Source organism: Zophobas morio, unplaced genomic scaffold (assembly GCF_036711695.1).
Source record: "Zophobas morio isolate AGI-343-1 ecotype UQ-CSIRO unplaced genomic scaffold, CSIRO_AGI_Zmor_V1 ptg000017l, whole genome shotgun sequence".
Lineage (NCBI taxonomy): Eukaryota > Metazoa > Arthropoda > Insecta > Coleoptera > Tenebrionidae > Zophobas > Zophobas morio.
Window position 1 is genome coordinate 6,370,642 of NW_026972122.1, and position 20,557 is coordinate 6,391,198.

Consider the following 20,557-nt stretch of genomic DNA (forward strand, 5'->3'; position numbering starts at 1 on the left):
AGCAGTTTTTGTCGGTAGTACTAATTGTTGTATCGTCTGCAAAAAGAATTACATTATTTTCGTTTAGTTCTATGGGAAAGTCAATAAAGAATATTAGAAATAACAAAGGTCCCAGTACCGACCCCTGAGGAACCCCACGGCTGACAAGAAGATCAGACGATGTTGCTCCTTTAAGGCTAACTCTCTGAAAGCGTTGAGTTAAGAAAGAATTGATAATTCTGCAACTATCTGGATGAATGTAATATACGTATAATTTACGAATAAGAGTCTCATGTGATACAAGATCAAAAGCTTTCGTTAAGTCCAGGTATGTTGCAATGCAGTAATTACCACTTTCAAAAACTTCCGAAATTTGATCTATAAAACTTAGTAATGCGTCAGATATTGAGCACCCTTTACAGAATCCAAATTGGTTTTTAACTAGAATTTTGTTGTCTTCAAAAAATTTCGTTAATTGTATACATAACACTTTCTCTAAAATTTTCGAAAAGACAGGTAATAGGGATAGTCTATAGTTAGGTACTCTTGTCATTTATTTCACCTTTTTTGAACACTGGAATGACAATCCCTGTTTTCAAGCATTTAGGAAAAGTTTTGTTTTGTATGCATAGATTTATTAATTTGGTGAGTGGCTTAATGATGACATCTTTCACATTTTTTATTAATTCCATGCTGAAGCCATATATGTCTCTAGATTTACTCGACTTCTCGATGAATTTGTAATAACATCTCGCACACAGCTCTCAGAAACTTCAGTAAAACGAAAATACATGGTAACATTATTACAAACATTATTACACATCAATCCTCTAGGATCATATTTGGGGTCAGGTACATTTTCTAGTATATCATTGGCGACATTATTAAAATAATTGTTAAAGACATCAGGTGAGATATCTTTGTCTAAATTTTTATAATTATTTTTATTTCGTTTACTGTTTATTACGTCCCACATAGCCTTAGACGTATTTACTGCAGTACCTATATATTTATTATTCGCTTCACGTTTTGCTTTCTCTATGCTTTTGCGATACATATTTCTATACAATGTTTTATATTCTTTAATTAAATTATTTTTTGTACATATGTACAAATCGTCTAGGAATAACAAATTACTTCGCATGATTTGTAACTCATAGTTAAACCACTTAACCATAGCTCGGTTATCACAATTATTATTACCTTTGAGTATGTTTTTTTTTTTTTGGAAAACATTATATATTCAGCATAGATTACATCAATAAAATTTTTAAATTTGCTATTAATATTTATATTATCTAGAGTTATAAAGGTCCAGTTGAAGTTCTCCAGGTTATTAAAAAACATAGTTTTACCCAAGCCTTTAAAAGGGCGAAACGATTTAGAAACTTTTTTACTTTTGTTTAATAAGTTTGTCTCAGTTATAATTTGTAGACTAAGAGCGCTATGGTCAGATATACCTGCATTAAGATTAGTTACCCTAACTAGTGACATATCTAGATTTGTGAAAATGTTATCGAAGCCATTTCCTAATCTAGTAGGAAAATTAACATGCGGCCTTAAGCCGTGACTGAGCAGCAAGTTAGTTAAGTTACGAGTATCTTCATTTGGTACAGCAAAGATGAGTTAAAGTCACCACCAATAAGTAAACTTTTCCTATTGTCATATAATAAATCCAACACTTGATTCAAAATTATCAGGAAATCAGAGTGCTTACCAGAGGGACTTCTATATATGGAAAGAACACTCAAATTTAATGTAGGGATAAACACAGCCGACATTTCGCATACTTTTTCCTGCGACAAGTTGGTGACTTCAGGGATGTTATTGCAAATAAGGGAGTTGTGAGTGAGAATCAGCGATCCTCCATATCCATAGGTCCTAGCAAAGTATGAAGACAGATTGTATTGATTTATAGTAAGAGATTCACACTCTTGTTTTAACAGCCAGTGTTCACTAATACACAGCAAAAAAATATTGTATTCTTCATGAGAAGGGATTCAAGCAGATCCATTTTATTCCTAATTGATTCGATGTTGAAGAACAAAATTTCAGTCAACTTTAACACGGGTACTTCACGGCTATCTTGTAATTCTTGAGTTACTTGTTTACTACTAGTTTGGGACGAACATGAAGAGAACGTAAGATAAGGTTTAATGCTAGAATTGGTTGATCACTTTTTCAACTAATTTGGATTACATTCCTCCTGATGACAATGAGGTTCTGGTGTCAAATTTTGGTTTACCCTGGTGAAAAAACCTGTAGCGTTGGACTTTGACATTTGAAGGCCAAAATTCTGGACTGTACAGTTGTTTCACGATAATGTCATCATAGTCCGTGTTGACACGAAAGGATTTATACACACCTTTAGAGTCCAATTTAAAGATCTGAAACTTTTGGTCGGGAAGCTTTTTATTGAGATATGATGCCACTTTCGCCTCGGTGGTGTTCTTATTACACCTGAATAAATGTAACCATAACTGTGGCTTGGGTCCGCCGAAATCTGAGTCCGTAACTTCATTGTTTGCACATCCTGTCACTATTTTTCTTGATTTAGCGGAATTTTTTGCTGTTCTTTACACCGTTGTTTTCTAAGGTATTTTTGTGGGGCAGAGTATCATCATTGTAGATAACCGTCTCGGTGGAGACATTAGAATTGTCCAAGGACAAATATTCATCATCACATCGTCTTTTATTAAATTTCATGGTGATTTCCTTCGTTAGCTGATTATTTGCTGTTCTTAATTCGTTCACCTGTTCTTCTAGGGCAGCGATTTTATCGAGAAGATTTTTCGTAGCTTATTCGACGATTTTTTTAATAAAGTGTTTTAAACTTTCACAGTTTACGTCACACAAGACATCACTTTTAGCTTTAGCACCATCTCGTGTCATGTTGAAGCTTAAATTTTGGTTAAGATTACTTATTTTCAGAGCGAGGAGTCAGGAGACAGCGACACACGTTGCCGATACTACTTTCAGTTTTCAGTAGCAATGACCAAGTTAACTGTATCCACTTCTTAGAAAGCATAAAACTTTACGCTATTTAAAACAGTTATTCGGCTTTTTGTAAGTGTTTATTTCATATGTAAGGAACAAACACTAAAATTTCACTTAAACATTGTTTTTATATGAATGGGGGTTCTACATACGACTATTGTCGCATGCCACATTTAGCATGTCATCTTTAATTGTCAATCATCAGTTCGTTCTACTCGCCCACTCTTCTTAGAAATGGAAATTTCGACCTTTGTAAACACACTATTTCCATATCTTCCAACTTCTTTTTTCACTTTTCTAAGATTACTAAAACGGTTGGTAAAATACAACACCTTGCTCTAGTGCTTTAATGGGTTTAGCTCTTCTGAAACATTTTTCCGGCCTTAAATTGAATGATTTATCTATATAGCTATGACTAATGCTTATGTAAGTGCTCTTTATTTGCTTTTAATCAGTACTTCCAAACGCTTATTAAAAATAACGTTACTATACGCCTTCTCCAGGTCCATGAAAGTTACAAAAAAAAAATGAAAATGCTTAAAATTTGGTGCAAAGTAACAAAGTGGTTGATCTAACTAAAATTATACTTATTTTGTTGTACGTCAGGTAGTTTTTCACATAGGTACTACTTTGGTAAATTTAGAACGAAAGATGCGTAAAAATATCACCCCCCCGACAAGCTACAATTCACTGTATTTCCATTGTTTCCCTATGAAAATCTGTATCATCACCGTCATTTTCAAATTCAAATTCTGAATCAGATTCACCTAGCGAAATAACGAAAGGAGGTATAGATTCGTACGAAAGATTTCCCATATTTTTTTCCCAATCTGCCAAACTAAGTTTTTCACAATGTTTACAAAAATTTTGCCACATGCTTGGAGTACATTTAGAAAGCGCCTCAAGCCATAAATTCTCCACCCTATTTTTTAATGAAGGTTGAGAATTTATATGCTTGTTGTAATAGTTCTTATAAAATCCCCACGCCATTTCATTTGGATTAAATTGCCAATGGTACGGAGGTAATCTAAGAACTTCATGGCCACACTTTCTCTTAATGTCTCGTCTACCAAATATCTTTTTCTTCTATTGTTTCTGAAGGGTTTAATTAAATCCCACAACTGTTTCTTCGAAAATTTTTTGTCAAATTCAACACTAAGTTTAAAGAACCATTCCTGAATTTCACATTTTTTACTAGAAAAAGTGGGTGCTTTATCCAACTGAACCCAATGATACGGTGCATTGTCTAAAACCACCACACATTTTTGGTTCAACTTTGTCAAAGCAGGAATGAGCTGATTAACTTTTGAATTTAAAAAGTTGTTACAACCATCCAAAAACCCCGTTGAACAACCCGCGTGGAGAATAGTAAACCTTGATCCTTCACTTTTAATTTTGGTGGGATTGCTTTTTAGATCAGTATCGTGCACCCAGCGACGAATGGACGAACCATTTTGATAGATCCATGTTTCATCCAAATATACCAAAGTCAAATTTTCACAAGAATTTAGAAACTGTAAATATGTTCTCAAAAAAGTAATTTTGGCTGCAACGACATGTTTTTGTTCACATAGAATTTTGCGACCATTTACTTCCCTGTGTTTATAACCCATTGACTTAAGAATTTTGTAAAATGTGGTTCGCCCCCCTTTAAATTCCAACTGTTTCCTAGAATATGCCAAAAGAGTATCTCCAGTGAAATATTCGTTTTTTTCATTAAGTTCTGAAATTTGTCGTTGCAGGTCTTTCCGAAACATATAATTTGTAAATAAATCCGTTGGTTTTCGCTTTCCAGATAGTGATGTTTTTAAATTTTGGTCCCCTGTTGATAAAATTTTCGCCAAAGTTGATGTTCCCACGTATGACAAAAAAAATTAAAACATATTTCACAGCGTATTTTTACATTACAGAAAATATGTTCGAGACCCTCATAGTTACTTTTTCGAAAGCAAGATCGGGCCTGTTTTTTCGAAACTGCAAAAAACATCTTTTTATTGCAATTTTTTGTTGCAGTAAAACTATTTTAGGCATTTTCTTTTTAAATAATGTCGCAATGATCTGTGAATCTGTCACAATCCCAAATTATCTATGCTGACAAAATTAAAACATTTGTTTGCTTGATTAAAAAATTGCGTCTAATAATTCTGATCTAATAAATGAAGTAGAAAAGTGGCAATCGAAAAAATGTCAAAGCCTACTTTACTATATAAAGATCGTGAATGGATAATAAGTAATTTCCGAAACTACTGAAAGATTTTGACGATTCTTCAAAATTTTGCGAAATCAATTTACTTCAAAATTATTCTGTTCGTCATATAAGTTGTAGAATTAATTATAAACAAGCTGCTCTCTCTTGTAAATACAGCACAAATTCAATAATATCGTCATTCGGCTGAATGTCCTTGGGAATAATTTGCAATCATTGAATGAAATGATCTGCGACAATGAATTACGTAATTAAGAATTACGAGAGCTCCTTTTTTAAAGGAGAACTACTACACATCATTTCCATACTCAACTTGTTGACACTAGTGGGTGGTACAAAAATAAATCAGTTTTAATAAAAATTATGTAAATATTTTTACACATCGCAAAATCATGTCGCAAAACCAGAAATTGATGTTATCGCAATTTTAAAATCCGTAAAATACTCCACGATTTGTGTTTCCAATAAATTTATTTCATGTTAAAAAATTATTTACACAGATATACACACTGTTCTACTAAATCTGTCAAAACGAATAATTTGCAAATATCGCAACCTACATTTTCAAATCCGTTTCATTTCGCAACTTGTTGCATCAATTTCCTGCGTCCCCTTCTACAAAAATGTCATATGCATAATGTGCGAAACGCCGATCTAGATAGGCGCGAGTTCCGTTTGATCTAAACTGTAGTTCTGGTGCAAATTTTTTAAAAGGGTACATTCATTACATGCGAAACTCACCCGCATTACTGATGTTAGTGGCTTGTTGATTAATGGGTACTAATTAGTGGTAAAAGGGAAGTGTGAAACTGTAGGGCGAAGAATGGTCTTGCACCCTTATCCGTTCTGTATGCTATGCCATTAGGCGGATCAGCAGAATGTAGACGTTTTCAGATTTTGTGGTCGCTAGCGTCCATGAATTGTAATATTGTTAATGGGGTGCCGGGTCTCTTGGACAAATAGTTGGCATTATTTGTTAAAGTTGCCTCTTTGTATCCTTACATACGATATCAAGTGGCTTTGATGGTGTTGATCATGGGTTTTTTAGTATGTATGGAGACGAGCGGTGGTGATTCATCATCAGCGAACAGAGAAAATCTTGGATGCGGCACCGGAAGTCTCGATGACGGAATCCAGAACAACCTCGAAAGCGGCGTTCGCGAATTCTCTACAAGAACGCATCGCGGTTTAGATAGGGTTTGTTAATCATTTTAGAACACTTATTCGAAGTAAGTAGATAAGAGACACCGATGAAGATATCAGCATTGCGACTAAATACGTTCTATATTGAGGATTTGAGATGACTCTAAGGATGAGGATTTTTTTACGAATTAAAATTAAACATCGCCCTCTGTGCACATTAATCATTTTAAATATGACGCCCGCGACCAAGTATTTCTGCAGTTTGAGACGGAATTTATTGACATATACTCTTTTTGAAAATGAACCCTCGTCGACTGGAATCCCATATACCGCTGGTTTCAGGCATCGCCACTATTTAATAGCCGTTATCCAACGCAATCGTGCTGAGGAGGAGCAGATGTATTATTAATAAAGTCGATTACGAAACTGACAAAAATCATTTAATTTCTGTTTACAAATATTTAATTACTTAACAGTACTTAAAATATAGCATTAATTTATATCGTAGCATCGCACGAAACGGTAACGATTTTGTTAAAGAATACACTCTCTGCGTTGCAATCTAAATGATCGTTAAGATTTATTTTCCCTGCTTAACGAGATTGGTTGAAGATTCACGCTATCACGACTACGTTGTTAATCGGATGAAGTGTGAGGAAAAATTACATACTTATGTTAATTCTGGAAGAAATTAATCACTAATGTATTTTTGAAATGTTGCCAGCTATAATAGCCTTGAAATTCCGTATTCTCTAAATTACAATTATTACCAAAAGCACTTTCTTTCAAGCGTTTATTAGCGGTATGCAGGTTATTGTGGCAATTACATAGTCTCCTGACTCGTTTATATTTATGAACATGCTGTTTCTGTAATAAAAAACAGTAATTATTGAACTGCTTCCATTAAGTATATTGCATCGACTGTTACGTACTCATAATTTGGTATAAAGCCGTCGAATGTAAACAGAATAAACCTAGTAAAGCGTTTAACTTATAACCCGTTATCTCATAGGTGACAGATCGAGATTTCCCTTGTCGTGTATTTTGTGAATATATTTATGACTTTTTTTGTTTGCTGTCGAATTAGAGACTTGATAATGAATAGACAGACCGTTTTCATAGAGAAAATTCAAATGAATAGGAATATTCATTGTGTAGTATTGTGTACACTATAGGTAGTATTTTCTTGATTTATGTGTGGATTAAGTAAATCTGTCGTAATAATGACGTGCATTTTGTGTTATTACTATTTCTATTTCACAATAATGTTAACAGTAAAATTATGTGTGTGTGTGAGAGAAATATATTACATATTTTGCTCTGGAATTTAAAAAGCACATTTTAAGGTTAATAGTTTGGAAAGGCAGCGAAATTAGAAATTTAAATGATTTTTGGTCACTGTATTCAACAAGAAAAAAACTCAAAACGACGTTGCATATTTATTTGAAAACAAAAACAAAAATCTTATTCTTGTTCAGAGCGGATTTAATATTAATAGCCTCAATAAATAATATATTATAGAACGATCATTTAATAGCCGTTAAATGATAGTTGTATACACTATTTCTTCTACGACCAATTACAATAATTAAAGACCTTTATTTTAAAATTTATTATATTCATAAATTACAACTAGAAATACCAAAGGAAATAAAGGAACTGAAATATCAAAACATTTAAAGGTTAACAGTAACAAAGAAATGTTAATTTTTTGCATGTGCAATTCTGTAATATTATAAGTGGATGTTGTTGACGTTCGTTGTACTCAATTGAATCCAAAATTTTGATTGATCACGTTCACTTTACTTTGAATTGATTCATCCATGTATGTTGTTGATTTCCATTCGCCGTGACGTTTTAATAATTTATATCACCACCAACGTCAACCGGAAAGCAGTGTCCGGTATATAAACTTTCAGAAAGTGGCAATCTCTTTTCCCATATTTCCAAATTTATTTCTACCTACGTTTTGTATGATGCATTTACAGTTGACATGCTTGATAAAAAAAGGGGTTACACAATTTTCTGGACGAAGATTTATGTACATTTTACACATTTCGTCATATTTTCCTATAACCGAAAATTTTCGAGTTGTTTTGGTTTTAACATCTCTAATTGTGACTAGAAAGAGATAACTGAAAATTCGAAAATTTAAAAATTCCGAAAATTGAATAATTGAAATATGTATAGAAGAATTGAAAACTCGAGAAATCGAAAAACCTAAAATTTTAAAAATTGAAAAGGTATCGAAAAAACTCAGAAATCGAAGTGTAAAATAGTCGAAAAATTGAAAAATCCAAAGTTCAAAAAACGAAAAATTGAAAATCCAAAACGTAAAAAATCGAGAAATCGAAAAATCCAGAACTCGAAAGATCGCAGTACCTACTAAAAAATCCCAAAACTGAAATATCGAAAAATTGAAGAAATTGAAGAATCGAAAAGCTGAAAAATCACAAAATTGAACGAAATATCCAAAAATTGGGGAATTAAAAAATCGCAAAAATTGGGAAACCGAAAAGTCAAAAAAGCAAAGTCAAAGAATCGAAAACCTGAAAAATGGAAAAATTGAAGGACTGAAAAATCGAAACTTTGGGAAGTCAAAAAATAAATATATTCATTGAGAAATCGGAAAACTGAAAATTCAGAAACGTCAAAATTTGAAAAATTAAAAAATATTGAAGAACTGAAAAATCGAAAAATCTAAAATTTAAAACACTGAAAAATTAAAATTTCGTAAAATTGAAAAATGGAGAAATCGAAGCATCAAAAAATCAAAAAAATAAAAATTCGAAAATCTAAAATTTAAAAATCGAAAATTTGAAAAATCAACAGTCCGAAAAATCGAAACACGAAAATTTAAAAAAATTGGAAAACTGAAAAATCGTATAATTGGAAAATCGAAACATCGAAAACCGAAAAGTAAAACATCGAAAAATCGAAACGTCGAAACATTCAAAAACTGAGACGTGGAGAAGTCGAGGAGTCGAAAAGTCCAGAAGTCGAAAAATCGAAAAATTGAGAAACCGAAATAGGCGAAAATCGAAAAATCGAAAAGTTAAAAATGGAAAATTGATAAATCGATAGACTGAACAATCAAAACATCCAACCATCCGAATCTCGATAAATCGAGATCCCAAAAAATTGAAAAATCGAAAATTTAAAAATTCGGATATTTTAAAAATCTACGAATGGTTGAAAAATTGAGAAATCGAAATATAAAACAGTCGAAAAATTGAAAAGTCCAAAGTTTAAGAAACGGAAATCTGAAAATCCAAAAAATAAAAATCGATAAATCCAGAAGTCGAAAAGTCGAAGAAACCAAATACCAGAAAATCCTGAAACTGAAAAAAATATCCAAAAATTGAGAAATTAAAAAATTGGAAAATTGAGAAATCGAAAAACCAAAAAAGCAAAGTCGAAAAATCGGAGAATTGAAGAACTGAAAAATCGAAAATTCGAGAAGTCGAGAAATGAGAAAATTAAAAATATATTAATTGATGAATCGGAAAACTCAAAATTCAGAAACGTCAAAATTTGAAAAATTAAAAAATATTGAAGAACTGAAAAATCGAAAAATCGAAAATTTAAAACATTGAAAAATTAAATTATCGTAAAATTGAGAAATGGAGAAATCGAAACATGAAAAAATCAAAAAAATTATTCGAAAATGTAAAATTTAGAAATCGGATAACTGAAAAATCAACAAATCGGGAAATCGAAACTCGAAAATTTAAAAAAATTGGAAAATTGAAAAATCGGATAATTGAAAAATCGAAACATCGAAAAATCGAAACGTCGAAACATTCAAAAATTGATACGTCGAGAAATCGACGAGTCGAAAAGTCGAAAATTGAAAAATTGAGAAACCTAAATAGGCCAAAATCGAAAAGTTGAGAATGGAAAAATTGATAAATCTAGAATTTTAAAAATTGAAGAATTAAAATATCTAAAAGTTGAAAAATTGAGAAATCGAAATATATACAGTCGGAAAATTGAAAAATCAAAAGTTTAAAATACGTATAATTGAAAATTCGAAAAATAAAAATCGAAAAGTGGAAGGATCAAAATACTGGAAAATCCCAAAACTGAAAGAAATATCCAAAAATTGAGAAACTAAAAAATTGGGAAATTGAGAGATCGAAAAACCAAAAAAGCAAAGTCGAAAAATCCGAGAATTCAAGAACTGAAAAATTGAAAGTCTAAAATTTAAAACATTGAACAATTAAAATATCGCAAAGTTGAAAAATCGAAAAACTGAAAAATCGACAAATCGAGAAATTGAAGCACTAGAATTAAAAAAATTGAAAATTTGAAAAATCGGAATATCGAAAAATTCTAAAATCCACAAATCGAAACATCGAAAAATTGAAAAAGTGAGATAACGAGAAATTGAAAAATCAGAGGATGAAGAAATGGAGGAATGGAAAGCCGAGAAGAAAAGTTAAAAATTGAAAAATTGATAAATCGAGAAATTGAACAATTAACACATTGAAACGTCTGAATTCGATAAATCGAGAAATCAAAAAATTGAAAAATCGAAAAATTCTAAGAACGAAAAATTGGAAACTCGAAAATTTAAAAATTCGGAAAATTGAAAAATTAAAATGTAGAAGCACTGAAAACTCGAGAAATAGAAAAACCTGGAGTTTTAAAAATTGTAAAATTAAAACATCGAAAAGTTGAAAAATTGAGAAATCGAAGTATAAAACAGTCGAAAAAATTAAAAATCTTAGGTTTAACGAAAAATTGAAAATCCAAAAAGTAAAAAATCCAGGAGTCCAAAAATCAAAAAGTCGAAAAATTTAAATATTAAAAAATTCCAAAACTGAAAGGAACATCCAAAAAATTGAGAAATTAAAAAATTGAAAAATTGAGAAATCGAAAAATTGAAAAATCAAAAAACCTGAAAAATTAAAGAATTGAAAAAAATCGAAACTCTAGGAAGTCGAGAAATGGAAAAATAAAAAAAAGATTTGTTAAAAAATGGGAAAACTGAAAATTTAGAAACGTCAAAATCTGAAAAATTGAAAATTCGAACTATTTAAAAATTGTAAAATTAAAGACGACATAAATTGAGAAATCGTATCATTGAAATATCAGAAAATTGAGAAATATAAAAATAAAAAAATCGAGAAATCGAAAATTTGAAGAACGGCAAAATTGAAAAAGCCCAAAATTGAAATATTGAAAAATTGAGGCATCTGCAGTTGAAAAATCGAGAAATCGAAAAGCCGAAAAATCTCAATAGCGTATATTATAAACCACAAGTTCAAGACTATGTTACTTTTTAACATTTAATTAACATTTATTCGACAAAATTGTAAGAGGACTTCATCAATTCCTTGGGGCGTGAACGGATAAATTTTGACTAACGATTTAACATGTTTCCAATAACTATAAATTAGAAAATGTTGTTGATTTTTTTCCAAAAATCTTGACGTCTAAGGTAAAAAGTCAACACGGATTCATAGACCATAAGCGGACGATATAATTTAAATTAATATAGGTACTATTGTAAAATTTGGAGTGTACGTCATATACCTAATGCTCTCTTTTATAGTACTACAAACTGTACTCTTTTAGATTCAGAAAAAAAGTTGATGTCATTTCTGGTGAAATTGAAGCTAATACGATGCCAATAGCCTACTCATTTAATAGATTGTATTACATATATTGAACATGCCTAAGTTCAAATTTTTATAGTTTAACATAATTGAAATATTTGTGTGGGACAGGTGTACGGACAGTACAACCAATCTATATACTGATATACATATAAAAGACAATGTTCCGACTGACCTATCAATGTCCAGCCCAAATCGCTAATGGTACGAATTGGAAATTTGGGGAGGACGTTCATTTTATACCGGAAGCATCATTTAAGAAGGGAGTAACAGTAACATTGAATTTAAATTTTTACGTGAAACTTGGTATTAATAGTTAACGAAACACAATTAAAGTATGAGAATCTAGAAAAAATATAATATAAAACTTCACATGTTGCTTCACAATTTTCCCGTCCACTAAAATCATGCTATCACCACTTCATTATCCATACGTTACAAGCCTTTATTACCCCTTAAACCAATCATCTCCTCATATCCACATATCAATCACCTTCACCTCCACACAACTTTTTCTTCCACAGAATGAAGATACATCATATTCCTTCACACACAAAGTGCTAAACGCACCATCACCGACTCATAATTCTTACTTTTTCCGAGAGATTTCCTGGATTGAACCCACTCACTCACGTCGTATATACTTGTCGATGAAGCCGATAACGGCCGTAACTCTTTCAACCGTCCCCAGGCATCCCAAATTGCCGCATATTAAACCCCTTTTAATCTGCACCTCTTTCTATCTATTCCATCTGACGATAGATTTATCGCCTATGTTTCAGACGTAATAAGTCAAGCAAGCAGCGGTCGGCGAAGTGCAGCATACAGCAACATCTACGGGGACAGACTCACGAGACAGGGATCGAACATTAACAGCGAAAGGGCTTCCGTGGCCTCCGGAAGTCTCACCAGCGGCGGTTTGGCCGCCCCAGACCAGACCGCCACTTCGGAACTCACGCCGCAGCAAATAGGCGTCATGGGTGAGTACTGTCTGTTTGTATCTGCGGAAATCTTAGCGGTGTTACGGCCAATGTGTCATTATGGTAATTTCTGGAACAAAGTGCAGGATGGCGGGTTGTGCTACATCCTGGCGCCGTTCTGTGGGAATGTCGCGCGAAATCTAACTTTAGAACTATTACTGAAGTTACTATTAGAATTTAGTCGGATTCTGAATAACTGATGACGGAGGTATTGGAAATCCTGTCCAAGTGGATATTTTCTATTTTCTAGACATAGGAAGTAAGCAAGCATAAAATGGAGATTATTTGTTTTAAAGCATTGTTACCTCTGTTCTCTTTGAAATTTAGCATTTCTTTATAATGGAATTACCGTTTAAAATATGATATCATGGACAATTTTTGATGAAACAGAATATACAGAGTGTGTTATACAACTCACTTAAAGGTTATTTTTTAGTAGAACACCTGGTATAGTTTTACATATGTAGATTATTTACAAAAGAAGTGGAAAAGCGATGTCAGATGGGTTTTTATAATTTTTTTAAAATAAAAATCGGATTTACCTATATGCACAAATGTTTGTCAAATTATGCGCATATACATATAAGCAATTTACCTCTGGCTACCCGGAAAGAAAGAATAATAAACCACAAACAAAATACACGAGAAATGTTTATAATTACATTTATTACCTATTGTTTGCATGCAGTTAAATGAGAGTTACTACACATTTATCACTTAAGTAACCTACCAGTTAATTAGCAACATAACGCCCGCAAGCATCCCAAGTTTCGTTCACTACAAACTATATAAATTGGTTTTTTACATTTTTTTAGTACTAAGTGTAAATAGTCTCATTGTAAATATCTGGTACATGCTTTTTTCTCGGCGTACTTTCGTCCACTATAACCTTTTTACACTATTTTTCGAAAAAAGCCTTGAAACAATGAATTAAATACTTGCTGTTCATTTTTCTTTGAAGTCGGGCAAAAGATCGTTTTAAAAAAAATTGCGACTGTTTTGATTCGTGGAGATTTTGACACTTCCTTTTATGAAGTTGTGTTGAAACATATTGTGATATTTGGAACTTGCGCTGACAAGTTATCTATTTTTTTTTATTTGAAGACAAAAACAAGTTAAAGCAGTCGTATTAAAAATATGCAACATAAGGTTTAAAAAATCACATGCTTTGCAAAAAACATTTTCGTCAGCTGAAAAAATTTCAAAATAATCTTTCATCCATGAATTTTTGAAACTTGTTTGCACTTTGGGCATATCTCACAAAATTTAGTACCACCGGCCTCCTTTAGTTTGAGCTCACTTATTTTGACATATCGCGTCGGTGTAAATGCAGACATACGTTTTAGTGACAATAGACAATCAACAAGTAGGTAGAGGGTTTTTTTTTAATCACTCACAAATTTTTTATTGGTCAAATTAAAAACGAGTCACCTCATTTTCGCAAAAATGTGAAGAATACGCGCGTCTTTATAATATTCAGAACATTTCGTTCGATTGTGGTTTAATTAATAATTTTAGTGCTGTTTTGAGAAGACAAACTCATTCAAATCAAACTAACTTCTACGTGATATTCTTGCGATGTATAAACATAAATAAACAGTTGAGCTTCAGATTGCTACCTAGTGCTAAAGGACGGGGGGTGTTATTTATGCCTCTGGTTTTATAATTTTATAATTTTTTAAAAGAGCTGGATTTGTCGGATTATACTTATAGCGTCCGACAATTTTTTTATTGATCGAATTAAGAACCCAATTTTCTAGAAAATGCGAGAATACCCACGTTTTTATTTAACTATGGTCAAATAAGACTAATATTACTGTTCTGTTTTGAGGAGACAACTCATTAACATTAAACAAATTTCTACGTGACATTCTTTCAATGTATAAACATAAAGAATCGAAATTAAGCATACACTGATAATAATACACTCTAATACACCCATTGGTTATTTGCTTTGAATGCATTTCATATTGTCGGTATATCTGCACACGGCAGGGGGTTTGAGGTGTCATTTGCACCACTGGTTTATTACTATATAAATGTTATCAGAAAACACCAAATTTCTATAATTTTCCAAAGAAGCGAAATTTGTGGGATTGTACGTCATGGGCGAGGGAAGGTCTCTCAAAGCAACCTTGGACCAATTTTTTATATTATTATTGCCGAATTGTAGCTAGGACAGGTTTGCATTATAATATAATAAAGCTATTTTGACCAATACCCAATTAATCCAGGTTCCTTATGACCTCACAGCTGGTGAATACGAAAGTGCAGGTTTTCCGTTTGCATCTGTTTTCTGTTAGCGATTTTTGGGCAATCTGTGATACTAGAGTACCGACAATCGGGAAATTTTCATGGATTTTAATATTATTCTGGAAATGGTGTTACGATAACCAAAATTTGTCTGCCAATCCCTATATTTTTATTTTATGGAGTGTTCAATCATCTTTAGAATGTAGTAGGTATATCTCTAATTTTCTGTATATAACACCAGTGAGGCACTTTATTTTCATCATTCTTTATATATCTCAGCTATTTATGGAAAATTCGGAACGCGGTTTTCACTATTGTTGTCGATTTTTTCGACAAAAACTCGATAATCTTTCTTACATAATTTTAAGAGTTTTGAAAACAGTCGTTAAAACCGCGTTCCGAAATTTCCATAAGGAACGTGTTTGTTATGAAAAATTTCACCGAAATTTTAAAAAGGGTAATAATGGTACACTATTTAAAAACACATGTAGAGATAGTTGTGGATAAGTTATATTTAAAAATTCGTAGCAATTTCGTTGTTTTTGTTTGTTTTTTTATTTTTTGTTCTATTATGTTGTTAATAATAAATAAGCTTAAAATATTTGCAAAATTTCACAGTACAGTATAACCTCGATAATCCGAATTAATCGTGGAAAAGGTGTGTTCGGCTTAGCGATTTGTTCGAATCAGTGAATTCCCTAAAAATCTGATAGGGAATTGAATAACAACTTTCAAAAAATAAACGTTAATTTTATTAAACAGAAATAAATATTTATAACATTTTCGAATATTTCGAAAATATTTCTCCGTGACCCAAAACACGCTATATTTTTGAAATCAGCACGTGGAGATCGATAACCCTGAACTTTTTGAGAATTATTAGACCACTTTTTCAAAAATGAAATTTTAGACTTACGTAAATTCGAAGATTTTCGAAATTTAACTAAATACATTTTTTTTGTGGACTTTGGGCATTTTATATTGAACAACAAAAAAGCTAAAACTAACCCCGCCTACTTTCGCTTTTGAATTTCATTGGCTTATTTGATTAGATGGAAATTAAATTTTATGTTGTCGAGTGGCCGAATTTACTAATAAAATTTAAAATGGCCCCGCCCACCCACCCGGTTTTTCTTCTGATCACTCATTTTATTGTTCAAAAAGGAGGTTTTTTTATTGATTAACATTGGAATCTAGACGAAAAGGTAAAACTAACCTCACCCACCACTTTCGAATTTCATTGGCTTTTTTGATCAGATAAAGATTGCATTTTATTTTGTTAGGTGCTCGAAGCTGCGCTTAGAAAAATTCAAAGTGGCCCCGCCCACCCACCCGGTTTTCTTTCTAATGGCTCATTGTATTGGACAAAAAAAGGATTTTATAGAGATAAACAGTGGAATCTAGACTAAAAGTAAAACTAGACCCTGACTGAAGTGGCGAACTAGGCTTTAACATTTTCTTGTAGATTTCGAGCCATAGAACTCTGTTTCGGCCTAAAATCCAACATTTTTTCCAGAATCGACCGTTGAAATATCCAAATTTTTAAATTTTTAAAAAATCTGTCATCAAACCGAATATTTAATGAACATACATGCGCCATATTTTTGGAATCAACACGCCGGGATCTGCATCGCTGAATTTTTTGAGAATTTTTGGACAACTTTATTTGAAGTGACATTTTTCCAATACTCTCTCCCCTTCTTCAAATTTCGCCCCATTTTTGACCATTTTCATAATTTAACTAAATACATTTTGGTTTGCAAGTTCAGTTCGGATTAAAGACACATCGATTCAACTAACCTCTGTTCGAATTACTGGATGTTCGTATTATCGTAGTTTCGGATTATAGAGGATAAACTGTATTCGGTTTTTACCATTTTAAAGTTAAACTGTAATGCTATTTTGATTTTTTTCCTAAAGATCTACATGCCAAGCGTAAAAACTCAACGCAGATTCATAAAGCACACATGCAGGAGCATGTAATTTTATAAAATTTAAGGAACTATTAACGAATAAATTTTGGGTAACGATTTATTTCGTTTCCTATAACCTTAAACTTTTGCAAGATTTCAGAGCATCGGTTTTGCAGTTTTACGGTTTTTTTGATTTTTTTTTCCAGAAATCTGTATGTCTATTGTAAAAACTCGACACGGATTCATAAATCACATGTACATGAGTATTTTATTTAAAAAATTTAAATAATATGTACTAATGTTAGGTATGTGTAAATCAACACAAATAGCACTAGACTCTTCAGGACACATCGGTTAAACAGTAGAGCAAGAATTGGAAATAAGATGTATAGTTAACATGATCAGACTATTCAAGGGCAAATCAGCGTTAAACCAAATATCTGTCAAAAATTAACAACATCATTTGCAGTACGATTTTAAATGGTGTATAATTCTCTACAAGGAATGTAAATAATAACGAAAATAATTGACTTTCATTATTTCATTATTGTTCAGAAAAAAATATATCAAATACACTTTAATTAAGAGCCATTTTAGGTTACATTTTTTGCCTCTCACAAAAAGTTATCATAGAGTAATTTAACAACACCACATAGTTTAATTATACATTTAATTATAAACGAATTAAAAAAAAAGACTTGTAACATGCAATATGAAGTCAAGAACGAGGTTGTGTGAATGCAATCCACCATACATAAAAGTTCGGAGCATCATTTTGAACTTTTCTTCAAACTGTCTTTAAAGTATTCCTCTCCACATATTGATATTTTAAAACACACACGGGAATTTTTTTCTTGTAAAACATTCTGGAAAACTACGCGATATAAGACTTTATAGCGAACAAGATGCAAGAAATTCTACCGGTTGGTTATTGGATAGCAAAATAAGTTGTCTAATCTCGCATGCAGAATGTTACTTCATGTTTGCTATCTGCTGGAGCTGAAAGCTTTCTGTATTACTAAATTAATAGGTTACATTGTATGATATAGTACCTAATAATGAACTTGTTAAATACCGTTTAAGACTTTCTCATTACGATGCAGCTTACAACGCAAAGCGTATTATTGCAAGAACGAAACTCTCATCATACTTCACGTAGACATGAGTTTCCTGTGCGATTAAAAATTAAGCTACAATTACCTGCGACAAGGCAGTTATTTATATTTCGTCGAACCTGTCTGGGACAGTATCTGGTTAACGTAAAGCGTTTTTGTGAATATCGGTTTAAAAATCGGACTGCAGCGTCATTTTCTGATTGCGTCGAATGTATTATTTCATTACCAGGCTCTCATATTGTTACTGTGAAAAAAATCCCAAAGCTTTGAGCGCAAAACAGGAAGTTTCAGTTCCGGATTATTTCGTCTCTAATGTATTTAGTTGATTAGTAGTGAATTTAAAGCTCTTTAACAAATTGCACAAACCCATTACCCGTTCAGGCTTTTAGAAATCCGCACATGCATGAAATCCGATAGTGTACCGTACGTTTTCAACTTTTGTGGAAATTTACGTGTAGCGGAGATTGAGCTTTTGATGTCTGAACTTTCAATTTAGAGGCGTCCCATTATGTTTTCAGCGAAAATTGCTGGCTTTTGCTCTTGCCTGTAGCGTAGTGAGTATATTACATTGTAGTGTGTTAATTAACTTAAAAAGATGGTTTTTTTTATTTCACGGAGAAATGGAGAATATAACTGTGTATGGAATTGAGGGTTGTTAAGGTAAAAGCGATTCCATTTGTAAGCTCGTTTTGCGGTACAGTCGAGGTAAAGTTTCTACTTTTATGTTAATTTATCTGAGACAATTTATACAAAGTTAATTTAGCAGTAATAAATGATTCACTTGTATTTGAAGATAATTATAAACTGTCGCCCTCAGTAATGTAAAATAACAAATTAAATTTTCACAGCAATAAATTATTATGAATAATGTGTGAATCTGAAGACAATCTTGTGCTCCCCGACATACGATATGTTTGAATTCAACCGTAATTAAGTGTAAACGTGTCCGTATGCTCCAAAGCTCCACAGGTGCAGTTAGATGTGGTAATAAAACAGTTAGCGATGAAAGTAATTTTATTTCAATTTAATCTAAGTGCCCAAGAGACACCGAATGCTACGATTAATGTGTAATAATTTTACATTTTATGTTAAAAATTAGTTCTAATTAAAAATCTCATTTCGTTCTTTTGATGTTTATTTTATTTGTTTTTTGACAGTGACATTTATAATGACTATCAATCTTAAAAACATAAATTATCTCATAAATTCTATTAAAGCACTCAATTCAGCTATTAAAGTAGTCATTTGAGTGCTTTAATGGCTCCGTTATGAACGCGAAGTACAAAAAATTATAGGTACAAGTCTTTACCACTTTCGAAAAATTACCAAAGAGCACTTAATTGTATTAGACATTAACAAACAAGTAGATTCTAATAACGCCAGTAGTGTTGCATTATTCAGTAACCACTCTCCAAACAATACTAACACAAAGTATTGTATGAATTCCAGGTTATCCATATGATTTATGCCGATTGTGGTGCCGAAAAGGGCAAGAAAAGGTCAAAACACTAATATATCGTGCTTACAGACATTTAAAGGTTGCTCCTAGACAGATGCCATAAATTCACTTTTAATTATTTTTTATTTAGTTGTACTGCGTTAGTTTGCAGGAAACGTAAATTGCAGCTCCGCTCGAATGCATCTTCACATATAGGTAATCACAGTTAGACAAGAAGCTGCATAAAAATCATGACTCACATGGACGTTTTCAATTAAGAAGTGCATAATTACGTCTTCTATCCAATTGAGCATTCCGCATATTAATTACCTGACCCTAAATATCTTTTTATCATAATTACAGCAAAGCAATGATAGTATTTCTAACTGTTTAGAGATGGTGGAATTTAAGTATGATTCTTTTTACGAATAAGTAGCCCCGTTCCATTTGACTTATCACGTGAGATTGAAGAGCCCATTTAATCACGAGTACTGGTACTAAAGCAAGTACATTATATGAACTGTTTTTATTGTACGAACTTGTGGATCTGGAACACTGAAACGTTGATAGTCTTGACATCGTTTATTCCTTTCTAAAAAAATATTTCATTACTAGTCTTCGAAAACAAATTGCAAGACAATTTTTGTGTTTTCAGTTAATTGATACTTTAACTTAATTGTGTATGCATAACAGCAAAACGGAAAACTTAATTTACAACTAATCGCCTTCTCAAAACAATTATTGACGAAACGGTACGTATCCTGCATACATTCTTGGATAAGTATATGTTTCTCTTAATAGTACTACTCCTGTACGCTTCACTAGTTAAGCAGTAATTTTGGTCGTATCATAGCATATTAATGCTTGTCCAACACAGACTCTGTGTGTTTTTCTGAGACACGTCCACTG

The 20,557-nt window shown here is 32.1% G+C and overlaps 1 protein-coding gene across 1 annotated transcript in view; it reads left to right on the forward strand.

Moving 5' to 3' along the window:
• The window catches only part of LOC135130006 (mitoguardin), a 357,387-nt gene that overhangs the window by 126,134 nt on the left and 210,696 nt on the right, over positions 1-20,557 (forward strand). Inside the window, exon 3 of the mRNA XM_064057295.1 lies at positions 12,732-12,929. Within this exon, the coding sequence (XP_063913365.1) occupies positions 12,732-12,929 (198 nt within the window). The remainder of the gene's footprint in view (positions 1-12,731; positions 12,930-20,557) is intronic.